The 15,738-nt window shown below is 47.7% G+C and overlaps 4 protein-coding genes across 5 annotated transcripts; 2 read left to right on the top strand and 2 right to left on the bottom strand.

Moving 5' to 3' along the window:
• Positions 1-4,093: 4,093 nt before the first annotated feature.
• On the top strand, positions 4,094-5,255 carry E1B28_002306 (uncharacterized protein; the record flags this gene model as incomplete). Its single annotated transcript, XM_043159217.1, has 3 exons — positions 4,094-4,950; positions 5,028-5,042; positions 5,098-5,255. The coding sequence occupies exons 1-3, from the start codon at positions 4,158-4,160 to the stop codon at positions 5,253-5,255; spliced, it is 966 nt and encodes a 321-aa protein (XP_043002816.1). The 5' UTR covers positions 4,094-4,157.
• A 115-nt stretch (positions 5,256-5,370) lies between these two features.
• Positions 5,371-8,782, bottom strand: E1B28_002305 (uncharacterized protein; the record flags this gene model as incomplete). Of its 2 annotated transcripts, none has more annotated exons than XM_043159215.1 (4): positions 8,524-8,782; positions 8,359-8,477; positions 6,433-8,306; positions 5,371-6,304 (listed from the first exon to the last, which is right to left on the bottom strand). In XM_043159215.1, exons 3-4 carry the CDS (start codon positions 8,292-8,294, stop codon positions 5,371-5,373), a joined length of 2,796 nt encoding a protein of 931 aa, XP_043002814.1. In that variant the 5' UTR covers positions 8,295-8,306; positions 8,359-8,477; positions 8,524-8,782. The 2 variants fall into 2 exon arrangements, with proteins under 2 accessions (XP_043002814.1, XP_043002815.1); XM_043159216.1 differs by having other exon boundaries at positions 8,528-8,782.
• Positions 8,783-9,317: 535 nt separating this feature from the next.
• Positions 9,318-13,161, top strand: E1B28_002304 (uncharacterized protein). Its single transcript, XM_043159214.1, has 14 exons — positions 9,318-9,767; positions 9,831-9,999; positions 10,073-10,630; positions 10,685-10,791; positions 10,844-10,908; positions 10,960-10,992; positions 11,044-11,253; positions 11,323-11,442; positions 11,510-11,634; positions 11,691-11,944; positions 12,004-12,512; positions 12,580-12,604; positions 12,668-12,859; positions 12,919-13,161. The coding sequence occupies exons 3-14, from the start codon at positions 10,295-10,297 to the stop codon at positions 13,031-13,033; spliced, it is 2,091 nt and encodes a 696-aa protein (XP_043002813.1). The 5' UTR covers positions 9,318-9,767; positions 9,831-9,999; positions 10,073-10,294; the 3' UTR covers positions 13,034-13,161.
• A 59-nt stretch (positions 13,162-13,220) lies between these two features.
• On the bottom strand, positions 13,221-15,673 carry E1B28_002303 (uncharacterized protein). The gene is made up of 15 exons (XM_043159213.1): positions 15,556-15,673; positions 15,105-15,498; positions 14,942-15,054; positions 14,876-14,889; positions 14,671-14,819; positions 14,347-14,611; positions 14,254-14,294; positions 14,182-14,200; positions 14,106-14,133; positions 14,024-14,045; positions 13,934-13,969; positions 13,842-13,866; positions 13,710-13,782; positions 13,508-13,654; positions 13,221-13,448 (listed from the first exon to the last, which is right to left on the bottom strand). The coding sequence occupies exons 2-15, from the start codon at positions 15,124-15,126 to the stop codon at positions 13,416-13,418; spliced, it is 987 nt and encodes a 328-aa protein (XP_043002812.1). The 5' UTR covers positions 15,127-15,498; positions 15,556-15,673; the 3' UTR covers positions 13,221-13,415.
• Between the last annotated feature and the right edge of the window lie 65 nt (positions 15,674-15,738).

Raw genomic sequence — 15,738 nt, 5'->3', positions numbered from 1 at the left:
ATGTCGCAACTATCTAGGGCTATCTAGGGCGGTCACGAAGAAGCGTCGGAGTCATGATATTAGATATGCTATATGTTAGATCACCACAAAAGAATACACCCAGTACATTCCCCCGAGAGGAAAAGAAAAGATACAAATGTGTGAATACTACAGGATTAAACCACTGATTTGATCAATGGTGATACATATTGCAAGGAAACAAGGTGCCCGAACGCGCAGCGGTTATGGGTATATACCAGTTCCTTCCCTCAAATCTAGGGGGGATGATCCTCGACTCTCTCGACAGTTTTTCTCAAGACCTGAGCCGAAAAGACGATCAAGATAAGTTATAACAACTCAGACTGACGTGACTTACCCTACATGTGAATTGATCACCGGGTAACAGACCCATTCCGCGTTGCCCAATGCATCCCATGCTTTCGAACGCTCATCGCAGCTCTGCCTAGGCTAGGTGTCAGGATGTGGTGAAGGAAGCTAAGGGTAGATCTTTCCGAATACAGCGCCCGTGGGGTATGACAAGCATCAGGGGATGGCAAATGGGTATCAGTCGCCACCAGAATGTACATGGAATGTCAGGGGGAGGGCGATGGACGTGCTGGTTGTTGCTGCCTCTTGGCACTTAGAACGGCGGGGGTTGAGCATGGCGAAGAATGATCCGACATAGACTATGAGATATTCCATGAGGTTGTGTTGGTGTACCGGCAAGAGGAGGACGTACGTCGGTTAGAAGAAACTCGAGCGCCAGAAAGATGAAGTTGTTCGGCATCAGGTTGTACTACGGTAGGAGTGTCAAATGGCGAACTCGGATAGTGTAAGGTGCAGTGACTCACCGTATAAAGCACCGATAAAGAACATGCACTGGCAGACGTAATGAGCAAATATCCCTCAAAAGACTGGTCACCGCACCTTGTGAGCAACCCGAGCCCAAAGTGTATCGCATGACAGCGGAGATCCTGGAGTCCAGGCTGCCGACAGATATTTTATTAGAGATTCGAGATTCGAACTGCAGATTGACATAAGCCACTTACTCAGACTTTTCGAACGAGGCGTTTTTCATAGTCCTGTCGAGATCATAACATTGCTGCGGCGATACTGAAGTCGATGGTAGTTGATGAAACCAACGAAGTGTTGATGGCCCACTGGACTTTCTGTGTCAGAATAATGCATATCCTAAGATTTTGCAGACCTTACCGAGAAGCGCTCCAAGTCGCGGAAATTGTCGATAGTGTATCTATCAATAGGTCTTTATGAGTATCATGTGCTGTCTTGATGCATTACAGTTACCGCGTAGGGAAGCACCGCAGAAAAACAAGTAAGGCAACTGATGGAATGTCAGGAGGGAAATGCTACTAACGGATCCCGACGGCTTAACATTTTCATGCCTCAAGTCATAACGTAGCAACCCGTACAAGAACGGGCGCAACCACCCACGGAAAGAGCGCTAGGGTAAAGCCTTGTCAAGACAGCTATATAAAGACATCGAGAACGCACCGTTAAATATGCCAACTTGGAGTACCCTCGACGGAAACCCCCGACTGATTAAACAGTGAGTCCTGCGCTCGAGCGAAGTATGATGGAGGGGGATACGAACGGATCCAGACCCGATGAGCCTAAGGCTAAGAACAGGGTGAGTGTATGTCAGGAGGGTACAGGTCGGGTAGATGAACCTTTGAACAAGCAATATGATCACGGCCTATAGTGGGAGGGTGTGCCGGTACCGTTTCACATTTGAGGTGAAGGTTCATAATCATGCGGACATGCGTTAAGTGAAACTTGAAGCTGAGTGAATTTGAACTGTCAGACCTTGCAATCACGGGCTTAGTACTTAGCTTCTCATGATGGGCACATTCGATTTCTACGTGACAGATGAGGGTAAGTTTGAGGTCCCAAACAAGGAAGGGTTGCGCACCTGTGCACACTGCTCGCAAAATCCGCCCAGAATGTCCATTTGAAATTGCCCTCCCGAGATCAGATTAGTCCTCATTATTCACTCATACAGGTTCTCCATCTGATTGCGCGAAGATATGTTTTTGTATTTCATGGGCCTACAATGTACAAGAAGGAAGTGTACGGACTGCCGGCTCTGTTCTTCGACATGAAGAGACGTTGAACGAGATTGAAAAATCAGAGCACTAAGACATACGAACTCTCTATACGCACTGCTTTGGCACAAACCCCCTTTCAATGTAGGAAAATGTTACCACTGGAGGTCTGCAATTTGACGTGAGTGCGAGGATAGAAAGGATAGGATTCAGGCTTTTTTTAAAATTTTATAGCAGCTCGTGACCACGTGATAAGATATTGATAAGATAACGTCGCGGCAGAAGCTGCGGCTTCACCCTCTCAAGCTCTGGCTCTGGCCTGTCAAATAATGGCTCGTGATGGTTCGTCTCGGGGAACGAGAGGTACGGTCGTCGTTGACCCAAAAAAGTGGCGTTCGTTCATGCTTCTTAAGAGTCCTGTATACTAGGCGATAACAAGTTTCCAACTTTTCAGAACGTTCTCAACTCAGAACTCGAGGGTTATTTTCGTCTCCCAGCAAGAACTCAACGTTGCACTCGTTCCATTGGTTCAATTGGGACACGTCGAATGTCGAAACTAAGTTTCAAGGATGGACGATTTTGTCAAGTCTGTCCGAATAAGTCTGGGAAACCGACGGTGCCGCTTTCGAATCCGACGTCGTGCTCTTCACAGTTCAGCATGGTTCAGAGGGGCATACATAGTCGGACGTTGAAATACGCTCAATGGCCCAGTTCCAACCACAGACTAGTCATTCTGAGCACTAATTCTCGGCTGTAGTAAGTTGGGGCACCAAGACTGTAATGGATTCGATCTATCGCTGTTCAAAACTGTCTTCAAATCGATTCGTTACCATCATTCTTGAAGGAAATCCTATCGTCAGTATTGTTCGACCAGCCAGAACGCGTCCAAATGAGGGAGGCTTACCAAATTGGAAGCAATATTACCGATGGAATTGGTTGATCATCCCTCTTCTGCTTCTACCGTCGCCTGCCATCACTATCTCAAGTTCTACTCCATCAATGCACGGTCTACCACCATTCCTCATCGCGGTGCTGGGTCTGACTTTGGCCACAATTGTTCTATCCTCTAGCGGTCCACGATCTCCGAGTCGTCAAGTTGCGCACCTCGAACCATAGGGCGAGACAAAGAACGGGACATTATCGTCCAACCGCGTTAGGCGTTCCGAAGAGCGAGATGCCCTTGTCGGCAACGCGGACGAAAACAACGACGTAGCTTTGAGACTGCATAACGAGCAGAGGAAGTGTTTCGACGCTCTGCCTTTGGATTGGGATAATCATTTTTATTTAGAAGCAGTTGAATGGACCGCGCAATACCAATTTATGCATAGGTGTGTCGAACGGTCCTCGAAGAGCGGTGAACGAGGTCGCTAACTACGATTTCTTTCTTTCGTTTTTGTCCGTTTTGTCGCTCGTCAGCCCGGTTCAAGGTGAAGGAGAGAACCTAGCTACCAGCACGAAAAGAGGATGGACTATCGAGGACGCTATGGATGCATGGATGGACGAGCATAGTACGCATTCTTCTTTCCCCAAATCAATGTTGATGAAACTGACTGACCAGAATATACGATTCTCCAGACGAGTATGACTGTATGCGTTTCAGTCCATTGTATTGTGAGGATCCTTGATGTTTATTAACACCACGCAATGGATAACCAACCTCACCGGCCATTTTACACAAGTGAGGTTTTCAGTTCCTTCCTGGTCCAAGATTTTGGCTAAATGTGGCTGCTGAAGGTTATTTGGAAAAATACTCAGCGCGTGGGTTGCGCTGTGACTGATTACTTGGAGCATACCATTTTTTGGAAGCCTTCCAAATTCGCCGTGCTATTCACCGAGTGGCAATGTGCGAGGCCAATACCAGTGGGTTTCGAAGTCCGATGGATATTCGATTTTTGACACCAGATGCAGGGTGGGTCAGCCAACTTAGAGCTGCACTTTTACCCAACTAAACCAAATCTATAATTTATTATTATTGGGCGCGTGATTGGTGCGTGAGAAGCTGTTGTTACTGCTCGGTTAGATTATCTTACTGTATCTTGCTCACATGGCAGCAAATTCGCCACATGCACTGCCCTGATTCGGTAATGCTCATCGATCTTTTCTTAGGCTCTCACCATGGACCTCGAGATCTTAAAAGGTCTCAAAATCACTGACGACAAGGAGAAGATCACATCGAATCAGACGCAGGTGACAGAACAACCGAAACAGCCTGAACACCTATTCGACAAACTTTCTAATGCATTCAACGGCGCCGAGCATAAAGTCCCACCTCCAGTTGCTGCACCTTTAGCAGAACCTGAGCATCAAGGACTGCTCGACAAGCTCAGCCATGCCGTCGGAGGATATTCTGAACCGCCAAAACCACCTATCCATCCTGTTGAGCCAAAGCATGATGACTTTCTCACGAGAGCTTCACATCTCTTCGGCGAGAAACCAGAGCCTACTCCCCCTCCCCTTCCTTCAAATCCCAATCATGGAAACCTTCTCGATAAGATCACCGATGTTCTAGGCGGTGATCGTCATGAAACAGCGCAGTCTCCAACTCCACCACCTCCAGAACACAAGAATATCTTTGAGAAAATTGGCGATGCTTTGAGTGGAGATAAAGATACCCCCCCACCACCGCTACCACATCCAGCATCGAAATCCGAAGGACTCTCGGATAAAATACAAGCTGCTTTGCATGGTGGTGAGCAGGAAACGGTATCGCAGACGGAGAACAAGGACAAGAAGGATATCTTTGACAAGCTCGGGCTGGGACATCAGCCTGAACCGGTTCCGCCCAAAGAGGAAAGTTTATTGGAAAAGATTGGTTCAACTTTCAATCACGACGAACCTCCAAAGGAACCGACATTCGGGGAGAAGATTGGTAGTAAACTCGGACTTGGAAAAACGGAACGTGAAGAGGGTACGTTAGTTGCTCTATTTCCCGCCTCACTGTGATGTGCGATGAATCTTCCTTCTACCTTTTTTTGTCCCTACAAGATCACTTGGACAAAAGTACGTATGCACACCTTTTTGCTTCTTCAACTCACTTATTGTTAAATCCTTGTAGCTATCGATTTCATTCAGGAGCATGTTATGCAGCATGGAGATCAACATAATGAGGGACGATTTGAGCAGTGGAAAGATGACCGTATTGCGAATACGATTCGTTCGCAGTATCAGCATGCTACCGGGCACGAGTTTCCAGGTTTGAAGGAGAAGAAGTAATGACGGCCCTCCTCGTAGGGGGTTGGCTGGAAGTTTCATAGGTAAATGCTATGTAGTTCAATGTATTAATATCGCTCATGGCATTGGCATGCTGAACGGCGTGAGCTGGTCGGAGTTAAATATCGAATATACCCCCATGGCTCTTATTCATATGATCGTAGATGGATTCCCTCCCAAAGACACGCATACAGACCCAACAGATGTGAGCGCCACATTTGCAGGACATATGGTTGCACCCCTCCGTCTTCTCAATCCACACCTTACATGATGGGCACCGCTTCGCTCCCGCTCCCTTCGCCCATTCCTCGTTGAGACGGTCCTGACGGGCGAGATCGAACTGATCGTGACGCTCCTCGCAAGTCATTCCATCGTGACCCTCTTCGTGGCATTTCGTGCAGACCGGTGCGAGGCAGGATGGACACTGCCGGGCTTTGGTAGATGTACTCGAGCGGTAGAGCTGCTTGCAGTCTGGAGTCTTACAGTATCTGAACGTCGGTTGGTTCCGTTCGATGTAGGTCGTGAAAGCCTTATCCAGCAACGTGTTGAACTCCGATTCCGACTCCATGTACTTCTGGATCACAGGAAGCACGATAGCTTTCCCGCACTTGCAGTCATTGCCTACACATAAGATGGGGAACTTGTTGATATCGGCGGCAAAGAAGTGTCGAAGGCAAGCCGTGCAGTACTCGTGTCCACATCCGAGCTTGACCGGGGTGTCAACGTCCATCAAGCATATCGGGCACGACGATTCGGATTGCTGAGAGGAGTCGGTGTTGACGTTGGAAAGGGACCTGTCGACCAAGTCCCTGAGAGATTGGCGGGCGTCGTCGCCGCCTCGAATCGCAATACGAGCTGGGGTGGAGAAGTCGAGCGTAACACTGGCCTTCCCATACGCTTCCCGAAGCTCCGATAAACCCTCCCGGATGAAGAACCGTACCGACTCTGGTTTCAGAGTCTGTGTGTATTCAGAACGAGACAGCCTCTTGATTTCCTCCTCCATAAGACCTTGCGCTGTTGCAATGGCGGCCGGTATCCGTATCCCTTCAATACTTTCAACTTCCAATCATATCGGATGTAAGTGCCTGTGGTATCGGAGACGGTCACCAGAAATCTCTGCCCTTCGACAGTAGAGAACCAGGTGTGCCAGACCTTCTGAAGAACCTCTCCCGCCACCAACCGTTCAACCCGAACCTTAAGCATCCCGACTGCTTTCGTGTCATTCCCCCCAACACGAAGACTGGCTGTGTGGTCGAAGACTCGAAGGTGAAGAACACTGTCCTTTTTCCCCTTCGTATCCTCTACGAATGCGTCCCATTGTTTCTTCTGAGCATTGTATTGTTGGATAGGAATGATGATTTGGTATGGATCGGAGAGGGTAAGTAGGAATTTCGAATCGCCGATGTAGAAAAACGTCTTATCATTCAGTTGGTCGTGCACGACTTTCGCGTCCTCAAAACGGCTGAATTTCATTCGGATAGAGCGGGTGCCTTGTTTAGCGTTAAGTCGGGATGGTTCAAAGTCTACAGAGCCCCCGAAATCGACGGCATCTCCATTCATGATGTTGTTAACATGCCCCTTCAGCAACTCCTCCACCTCATCCTCGTCGTACTCACTCACAGGAAGTACTTGAAAGGAATTAGGGCGAAAGAGCTCCCGGACCTTCTGCTCCGGAAAATTCATGGGGACACCACTGATGAAAAGAGAAGTAGCGTCTCTGTTAACCACCCCCCTGCGTCTGTCCTGATTCCGACGATTAACATCAACTCTGATCTTGCGACCGTTGATAATCTCTCCATTCAAAAGGCTCAGTTTGGTAACTGCGTCTTCCTGTGAGAAGTAGGTCGCGACAAAACGTCTGGATGGTAGCCACCAACTGACAAGCAGCACTCCGCCGTTGAGAGAATCCATACCACCCACGTTCCCATTCTCGATGATCTCGACATTCAAGGCCTGCCCGCAGAAGTCCGTATTGTCAAGACCCAACGCAAGCTCCTTGCCGCGCTCGGCTTCACTGACGAGATTGGCCTCTCTCGAGTTGCTCCCAATTTTCGACCTCAAGTCGACAAGGTGGTACATCTCCTCTTGCATCCCCTGCTGGTCGAGAAAACAGCAGACATCATGGTATTTCGCAGTAAGGGGAAGGTTCGAAATTCGGATACGACGTGCATCGAAGCCGGGAACGACACGTTCGACATTTAGACCTGCACCAAACTTGACGATGGTGCTGCCAAGAGCTAGGTACTGGATTGTCTTTCCAGACTTCAATCGACGTGTCTCGTCATCTAGGCGAAAGGGTCCTGCTTCTCTGCTGTGCATCAATCTCTCCCTCTCTGCGAGTTCCTCCGAGGCCCGGTGCTGTTGTGCTCCCACCTCGATATATAAGGCGTCCTTCACGGCGGGGTCATGACCAAAGGTGCATCGGTCGCCTTTATCGCAACATCCACGAGTCCAATAGATACAGGGTCGCTGTGGTGTCCAAAGGGGACGGGAGGGTTGGCTAGGTTGAGGAATCGGAGGTGCACTCCTAGGTTCTTCCTGGACCTGTCGCCATTGCGCTTCGGTTGCTCCGCCCAAGGCCTCCTTTGTGGTTGCTTCATGAAGAAAGGTGCATCCGTCTCCTTTGGCACATCTTCCTCGAGCCCAGAAAATACAAGGTTCGGGTGGTTTCAAACAGGAGATGGGTTGCAGAATGGTTTCATTTTGAAGCGTAGGTTCTGTTTTGGTCGGTCGTGCTGTAATGTGTGGTCCAGAGGCTACTTCCACGTCGCTGTCGTGCCGGAAGGTGCAACTCTCCCCTTTCGTACAGATTCCCTGAGCCCAGAAGACACAAGAAGGGGACGAAGCCCATGAGCGGCCTAGTCGCAGGGTCGAATCCGTGGCTGCAACGTTTGTCACGGAGGGTCTCTGCAGTGGTTCAACGGGATCGTGACGGAAGGTGCAGCTATCTCCGTTGATGCACCTGCCTTGAGCCCAGAAAACACAGGTTTTGGCTACTGTCGCGAAGCGCGAGTTTTTGATCGAAGTATCCTTAGGTGCCATAGGCTTATTTATCTATTAACGGCAGTTTTAGAAGGCATCGTCGATGTTAAACGAGTCGGCTCACCTGTGGATCTACAGCTCTCTCATCACGGCTGTGACTCTTGCGACATCCGACTCCGAATCTACATTGTCCAATTTGAAAGAAAGGGCAGATTTGCGATTGAGGTAAGTTGGAGCTTTTGGCTAGATAGAGGTTAGACATGGTGGTTGAGAAGAAAGGACGACAGACCAACACGTTGACCACACTGACTGCAACAGACGCTCAGTGCTGCAAACGATGTAATCGATAGACTCTTGGTGCTGTAACATCCGATCCACCGCCGACGTATCTCGAATAGTACCTCATAGTCAAAACCTTATTCAGTACTAGAATTCGAATTGCTCGATTTTGGTGAACAATAGCGTTGAGGCGTCATCGATAGGTATAAGGATTATCCTGGATTGAGGATTCGTTCGAAGATCTCTGTAAAGACTTGAGCGCTAGAAAGTAGAAACAGCTCGCCGCACGTGGCAGCACGCGTCACCACGCATCGCATGTGGTCACATGCTAACTTTGAGTTTAAAAAGTTTGTCCTCCAAAGGAATCGTAAACTCTGACAATGACATGGAAAAACGGAACTTGAGTTAGTTGCCCGTACGATAAATCTTCCTTCTACCTTTTTTGCCCCTAGATCACTTGGATAAAGTACTGTACACATGCACACCTGTTTTGCTTCTTCAACCCATTCATCGTATAATATTAAATTCCTTTCGCCATCGATTTCAACATATTATGATCATGGAGATCAATGAGGGACGATTCGAACAGTGGAAAAATGACCGTATTTGCGAACACGATTCGTTCGCAGAATCAGCATGCTACCGGGCACGAGTTTCCATATTTGAAGAAGAAGTAATGACGGCCCTCCTACAGGAAGTTTCATAGGTAGATGCTATACACTTCAGAATTAATATCGCTCATGGCATTGGCATGCTGAGCTGGTCGGAGTTGTTACTTGCTATGGGAGGGAATGTATTATGTAAACGGGATTGACTTTCTTCCGTTACACTGGCAAGCGCGAAATTTTTTCCTGCTCCATTCGTCGTGTTCAAGTTGAAGAAGAGGACCCGAGAATCGACAGATTCTTAGCAAGATTCGCAGGCTTTCTTTCAAAGTAACGGGTTATGCTAGCTGTGGGCGTTTTTCTGGCACTACGGACTTCCGATGAGTCGGATGGACACTCGCGAAAGGTACATGAACGGGAAGGGTCAACCCCATCGTGATGCACGGCGAAATTCAAAGTCAGCGTCGCGATATGTGCAAAACCGTGGACTGTTTCTTATGGACTCCAAGCTTGATCCTGCCGTCGCCAGAATGCATTTAAAAACAAATCGACGTTTTCGGGTTTCCCTACTCCGATCTATGATTATTGGCACCTTTTGTCGGGAGATTACAATAGTGCTGCAGGTCCCTTGTTTGCTGCCGTGGGCCAGGTAATCTATTCTGCTTCTTCTGAACATCGTGTCTTATTTCCGAGAATAACAGATTTCTTACAGGGCGCCACCACGATATTATACTTAATGCAGGACGATGAATCGCTCAGGGTTTTCCCGAAATGTAAAACATTATACTTCGGACACCCTGTCGTTGGCAGGTTCCGACAACTTAGCTTCAGGAAACGTCAAGCCGTGAGTCCAAGTATCGACGATGTACATGTGTCTTTGAGTGAGTCGCCATCCAAAGCTCTACGTGTGTCAATTTGTGAAAACAATAATATTCTGAATATCGGGTAAAACAGAATGATGCCCGCGTCCTTCTCCCTTCAAGTCCAGCAATTATGGATTGCGACTCAGTCAAACGTGACGTCTACCACCTTCAAAAACCCACTGTGCATCGCCACGGAAAGTGCATTTGTCTCTGCTTGCTTAACCACATAACCACATAACCAACACCCCCCTATCGAGCACATTATATCTTCTTCTTTCTACCCAACTTCTCATCGCGCCTCCGCCAGAACCCCATGGGACGCCACACACCAGCTGGTATTCCCTCTAATCCATCCAAACTCGATGATAAAGCTCCAGCGGACGACAGGAACTTCCTGACCACCCTCCACCTCGGCGTTTATCATGTCTTCCTCGAGAAGAAGTCGTTGAGTGGCTATGGCCTGGACTTTCAACAACCTCTGAATGAATTCGCCAATGAATGGCTTCCTCTCGCTGCGTTGACGAGACGCCTGCTTTTCGAGATCGCATCGCTCGATCTCAACCTTCTTTCTCTCTACATTGCTCTGCATGCCTGCGAGGAGATCAAGGACTTGTTACTGTTGAGCGTTGGGACTCATCTACTACAGACAGTAAGTTCTTTACATCTCAGTCACCTCTACTTCGGATACTCAACTACCGCAAAGATAGAGTCAGGACTGATCAACCGGTCACTTGACTATGATACTCTACTGAGAGCCTTGTTGAAACGAACGCTCATCGTGGCATTATTCTCTATCATTTCTCGTTGGCGGTGCGTTTTTTTCTTCGCCTTCCGGGAATCAGTCAAGTGATGTAGAACGTAGTCGCCACACCTTTTTTAAGCTCAAGCATGAAGTCAAGTATTATTTTGAGGAGATCCTTCTGAATGGTGCGTTTACTATCGGCGAGACGTTTCTAGACCTGAGATTCTGCTGTACAGCCAAGCTGAATATGGACCTTCCTACGCTACATGGTGCGGTGGCGCGTCTCTTCTCATTTACGGCTCATGTTTACCTCTTAGTAGATAACGACAGGGAGCATATCACACCCGATGCTCCCTGGGAGGCCTTCGAGAGATTCATGGACCTGACTTTACACCTTTTAATTTTCATTGCTAGGATAGGACTCGTCGCTAGCTTGATGCGTTCCGGAAAACATGGTCTGGTTTTAATATTACTATGCATGGTCCCTGGAGCTCTCAATTTCTTCGCTTCGAAGAACATATGGATGATCCGTAAGCTTATCCTTCGTCTACCTTTCTCAAACTTTTGGTTAACGGGGTTGCTTTTTTTTCGATTCGTAGCGAGAATCTCCCAGGCTGTGAACCCAAGTTACCTTAGGATGCGATCACTCATGAGGCTTTCCGACAAGAAATACAAGCACGACATCCTTTGTGGCAACATCCCGCGATATATCGTAAATGGTACGGTATCTCATCTCAATTGGTCATGTATCCACTTACTGACGACGGGGCTATCTGTCTCCATCAGAATTCAAGAAAGCAAGAACAGCACTGGGACCCACGGACCTAAATGGCCCAGAAAACATCTACCAAATGAATGAGCTATCGTGGTTTGTCAGTACGTTTACGGACGTGGCGACAGATCTCCCCACGGTAACAACTTTCCCTTTTGTTTCGAGTGTTTCCTGGAGGCTGAAGTAATTTTGGAGATTTACTACGCACTCGTCACTTCTTTCTATTCGAATCGGACGAACATAGCGATGATAGCTACGCTCTATCAAACTACCGCTGGTTTCAACATGTGTTTCAATAGGTTATTCTGGGCATTCCGGCACTTTGGGCAGAGTTTTTCGAAGTTGCGGGAGATGTATGACCTACAGGACTTAAAACCATTCGTGAGGGATGGCGATTTGCCTTACCCGAATGATAAGGAATCATCTCTTGGAATGGCACTCGAGTTCAGGTGTGTGTCTGTTCTATGGGCGCTTTTACAACCTAGATACTGACCCTCATAACGTTCAGGAACGTCTCCTTTCGTTATCCCGGTCAACCCTCAACCAACAAAGCCCTCGATCAGATCTCTGTTCGCATTCAACCCGGCCAGCTTGTCGTCATCCTCGGACAGAATGGAAGCGGGAAGTCAACTTTGATCAATCTGGTTGCCCGGATGTTCGACGCTTCGTCTGGTCAAGTTCTGGTCGATGGGAGTGACATCCGGTGCTTGAAGATTTCTGATTTGCGGGACGCTGTCGCCGTTTTGACCCAACAGCACCAGCTTTTCCCTTCGTTGTCTATCTTGGAGAATGTTGGAATTGGATGTCCTGACGCTATGATAAATGAAGATAAGGTCATGGCCGCCGTTCGAAAAGGTGGTGCCGAGGGAGTCGTGAAAAAGCTTGCGGCGGGAGGATCAGGACTACATACCGTTCTGGATCCTTTCACAGACCAAGCACTTTTACAGGTGGATGAGAAAGAGGACTGTGCGCTTGTGAGAAAGTGGAAGGGTATGACGAAGATGGCTGATGTGTCTGGTGAGTTGATTATCTTACCTATGGTAACTCTTCCTTGCGTCAGGAGGTTGACCTCTGTATCTTCAAGGCGGAGAACGACAACGCCTAGTAGCGTATGTACTTCACGGTTCTCAACCAGCATCCAATGATACTGACATGTACTTTTTCATACAAAGGGCCAGGGCATTCATGAGAATAGACAATTCGAAGAAGGTAAAGCTCATAGCAGTGGACGAGCCGACTTCGGCCCTTGATCGGGTGGGCGAACACGAAATGTTCCGGAAGCTTATGGAGGCAAAGGCCGGCAAGACGATGCTGTTCGTCACTCATCATTTGGGACTAATGACAGAACAAGCGGATCTAATCTTGTACGGGTCATTTTTTTGTTTCCAAAAACGATTTTTTGACTGTTGTCTATAATCACTAGATGCATGAAAAACGGGAAGATAGTTGAACAAGGAAAACATGGAACTCTTCTGGCGAAACAAGGAGAGTACTTTAAGCTGTTCAGCGCTGCACAAGCTCTGATGGGGAAGGTTTAAGAATCTTCATCAGCATTTGTGGATTAAATGGTCACACAACCACACAATCTGACTCCACACAACCTCATCTTCCATACTGTTTTTAAAGTAGACACTGTGCAGATCTGGACTCTACTTACTAGCACGTGGTTTTGTAATTGTTTTTGCAAGATATGTTTCTCGTTTTTAGGCACCTCTTCGCTACTGTCTGGTGTGTGCGTTGGTGGGGCACTCGTTGAACAATTCACGAATGTCGACACGAATATGGCAAGATAAATTAACCGCCTATTAATAGCCATAGAATATTCTTACAGTTACAACACAAGGCAAGGCAGTGAAGTGCGAACATAGGATACTTACGCTCATGACCTTTATAAACGGAATGCAAATGCAACTTTCATCCTTAAACGACGACGACGACGTCTTTAATATCATTCTAAGGAACTCGACTGTCAGTGCAGCAAACAAACAAGTAAAAAGTAAGTCTTGACTGACTGCAGTACTTGGAGTTTCGTCTCCAGGGCATACATTCTCTTCAATGGGTTTGGAATACCCGTCCGATTCAACAGTCCTGACCTTTTGCGTGGAAACAGTCACTTTTGCTCCTAGTCGATGAGGGAAATGGATGGTATTTCGGACACTCTATCAACCGAAGAAATGAGTAATCGTGTTCAACGAATGGGCCTTATAAACTAACCGAATCCGGTCCCGACATCTCCAGCACATCTGTGCTCTCTTGCATGGCTCTAAGTTTGACACGAGAGTTCAGACTGACCGTCCAATCATGCTTAGATACAGCAAGTATAAGACATGGACGAGAAGATCTCACTTGGCGAGGAAGGCGTTCGAGAACACTGGAAACGGTTCGTGTCAGATCATCACGAGGTTCATGGACAATGATCTTCAATAGAAGAGCCTTACTTTTTGGCAAGCACATGTAAACGGACATCCATGCGACTATTAAGAGGGGTCAGCGCTTGGCGTCTATCACAAGGTTGGCGTAGAGCATACATTTCCCTTTTAACGAGAGGTACTAAAATCGGAACGTCAGTCAGATTCTTAAGTGACAGTATTGAATGGTCGTCAGACTCACAAAGATCAAAATGAGCACTGCCAGAAATCTACGGTTTGTCAGTATTTAGACTTCCAGAAAGTGGAAATGTTCATACCCAGTTGCTAATCCAGTCTCTGTTGGGACAGAACTGTCGGAAACAGCTGCGGGGGAGGACGGAGAGGCGTACCAACTGTCCAAAGAATCAGCTTGTCCACTATGGCGGCGGTTCTATGTACGTCATGAGCCTCGTTGAATCACATGAATCAGAGAAAATAAATACGTTTTGTATGCCGACGATCGCTGGGCATACAAGAAATACACCAATCCAAAGGGTATAACTAGATCGACGAATGAACCGATAGAGAGCAGCGTGATGAGTGCCCAATTCCAATCTTTTGTGTACTGATCCAGGCTGTCCATCAAGACCGCCTCAACGAATGCAACGAAGGTGATCACAAAGCGCACGAGTAGCAAAAACGAGCACCCGAATGTGAAGAACCAAGTTCGGGAAACCTTAGTAATCCGGTGTAGAAAATAGCCTTGCACTAGGTATGAACACAATCAGCTCGCGAGAGGCAAGTGATAACGGGATATCGACAATCACCAAAGACAAAAACGATCTCAGATATAATGAGATTGACTGCGATCGACAAAGGTGCTTTCATATGAGGCACGTTACTGTCGCCGAAGTGCAAAATAGTATAGGCATAGAGCGCGTGAACAGCTGAAATGGAGTGTCCGAGCTCGAAGAACCTGTCGTGTAACGGTAAGCATTGGTTCATCGAAACTGATTTAAGGGTTTCCCTTACCATACGACCGACACCTGGAAACTTGCCCTCAGTTCAATTTCACAAGAAAGCTCCGGGGCTTCTCACCAGTTGCCTCGTCCATTTCGGATCATGGGGGAACAGTTGGTAATATAAGTACGTCTGTGTCGTGGTGATCCCAAAAAGGAACGTGGAAGTCACGATCCCAATCTCCAAAGCACCTGCACAGTCGTGAGCACGGAAGCAACAGGCCTAGAATTCGTGGACGAACCAATTTGACCATCGAAAGGCATCCTGTTAGTGCTCGTATGTAAACGAGAACCAATGTTTCAGTCCAGGCAATCCAGGAATATATAGACAAATCGAGGCAGTGGGAAGATACACCCAGTTTATAGTTGCTCATCACTATCTTCTCCAATATCAAGATGGTCCTAGTTCACGGGATCCTGAGGTAACGGGTGTATGTGAAATTGAGTCACAGGCCGCTCCCTAAGCTTGCCCTAAAGCAAGCGAGTAGAACATCAACGCTTCAACACCCAGCGTAACTGGAATAGACTGGAAGCTCTCCATCCAACACCGATGATTCATGGGAAAGGTTGTACTGCTATGGGCACAGTGCTGTAGCGGCAGGACAAAAGACATCAAAATCAAAATCCTTTGTTCATCTATCTCAGTGTTGATTGAATTCCAAGTAGGACAGGTTTTCTATCGTAACGACTTACTGGCTTCAAGAACCCGGAGTCTCCTTGGTTTGGTTTGATGCAACTTGTCCGAGGAATCTGAAAGTGATTCAAGAAGCTTGCGTGGCCCTAGCGTGTGCACCGCCGGGGGAGGTGTAACAGTCACAGTGACAAACCACGCGCAGAAGCAGAAACCAATCAGAAACATAGACTCTAGATTTTTGG

The sequence above is a fragment of the Marasmius oreades genome, chromosome 10, assembly GCF_018924745.1.
Source record: "Marasmius oreades isolate 03SP1 chromosome 10, whole genome shotgun sequence".
In the NCBI taxonomy this organism is placed as follows: domain Eukaryota; kingdom Fungi; phylum Basidiomycota; class Agaricomycetes; order Agaricales; family Marasmiaceae; genus Marasmius; species Marasmius oreades.
This window is presented reverse-complemented; position numbering and strand designations above follow the sequence as displayed.

Excerpts from the sequence above, each read along its gene's own strand:
- E1B28_002304 (XM_043159214.1), top strand. The coding sequence starts at position 10,295 with ATGGGACGCCACACACCAGCTGGTATTCCCTCTAATCCATCCAAACTC. Across the intron at positions 11,254-11,322 it reads GAAGAACATATGGATGATCC|CGAGAATCTCCCAGGCTGTG; the intron begins GTAAGCTTATCC and ends TTCGATTCGTAG. Across the intron at positions 11,635-11,690 it reads TGGCGACAGATCTCCCCACG|ATTTACTACGCACTCGTCAC; the intron begins GTAACAACTTTC and ends GTAATTTTGGAG.
- E1B28_002303 (XM_043159213.1), bottom strand. The coding sequence starts at position 15,126 with ATGCCTTTCGATGGTCAAATTG. Across the intron at positions 13,970-14,023 it reads CCTCTCGTTAAAAGGGAAAT|TCGCATGGATGTCCGTTTAC; the intron begins GTATGCTCTACG and ends CCCTCTTAATAG. Across the intron at positions 13,655-13,709 it reads AGATGTCGGGACCGGATTCG|AGTGTCCGAAATACCATCCA; the intron begins GTTAGTTTATAA and ends TTCGGTTGATAG.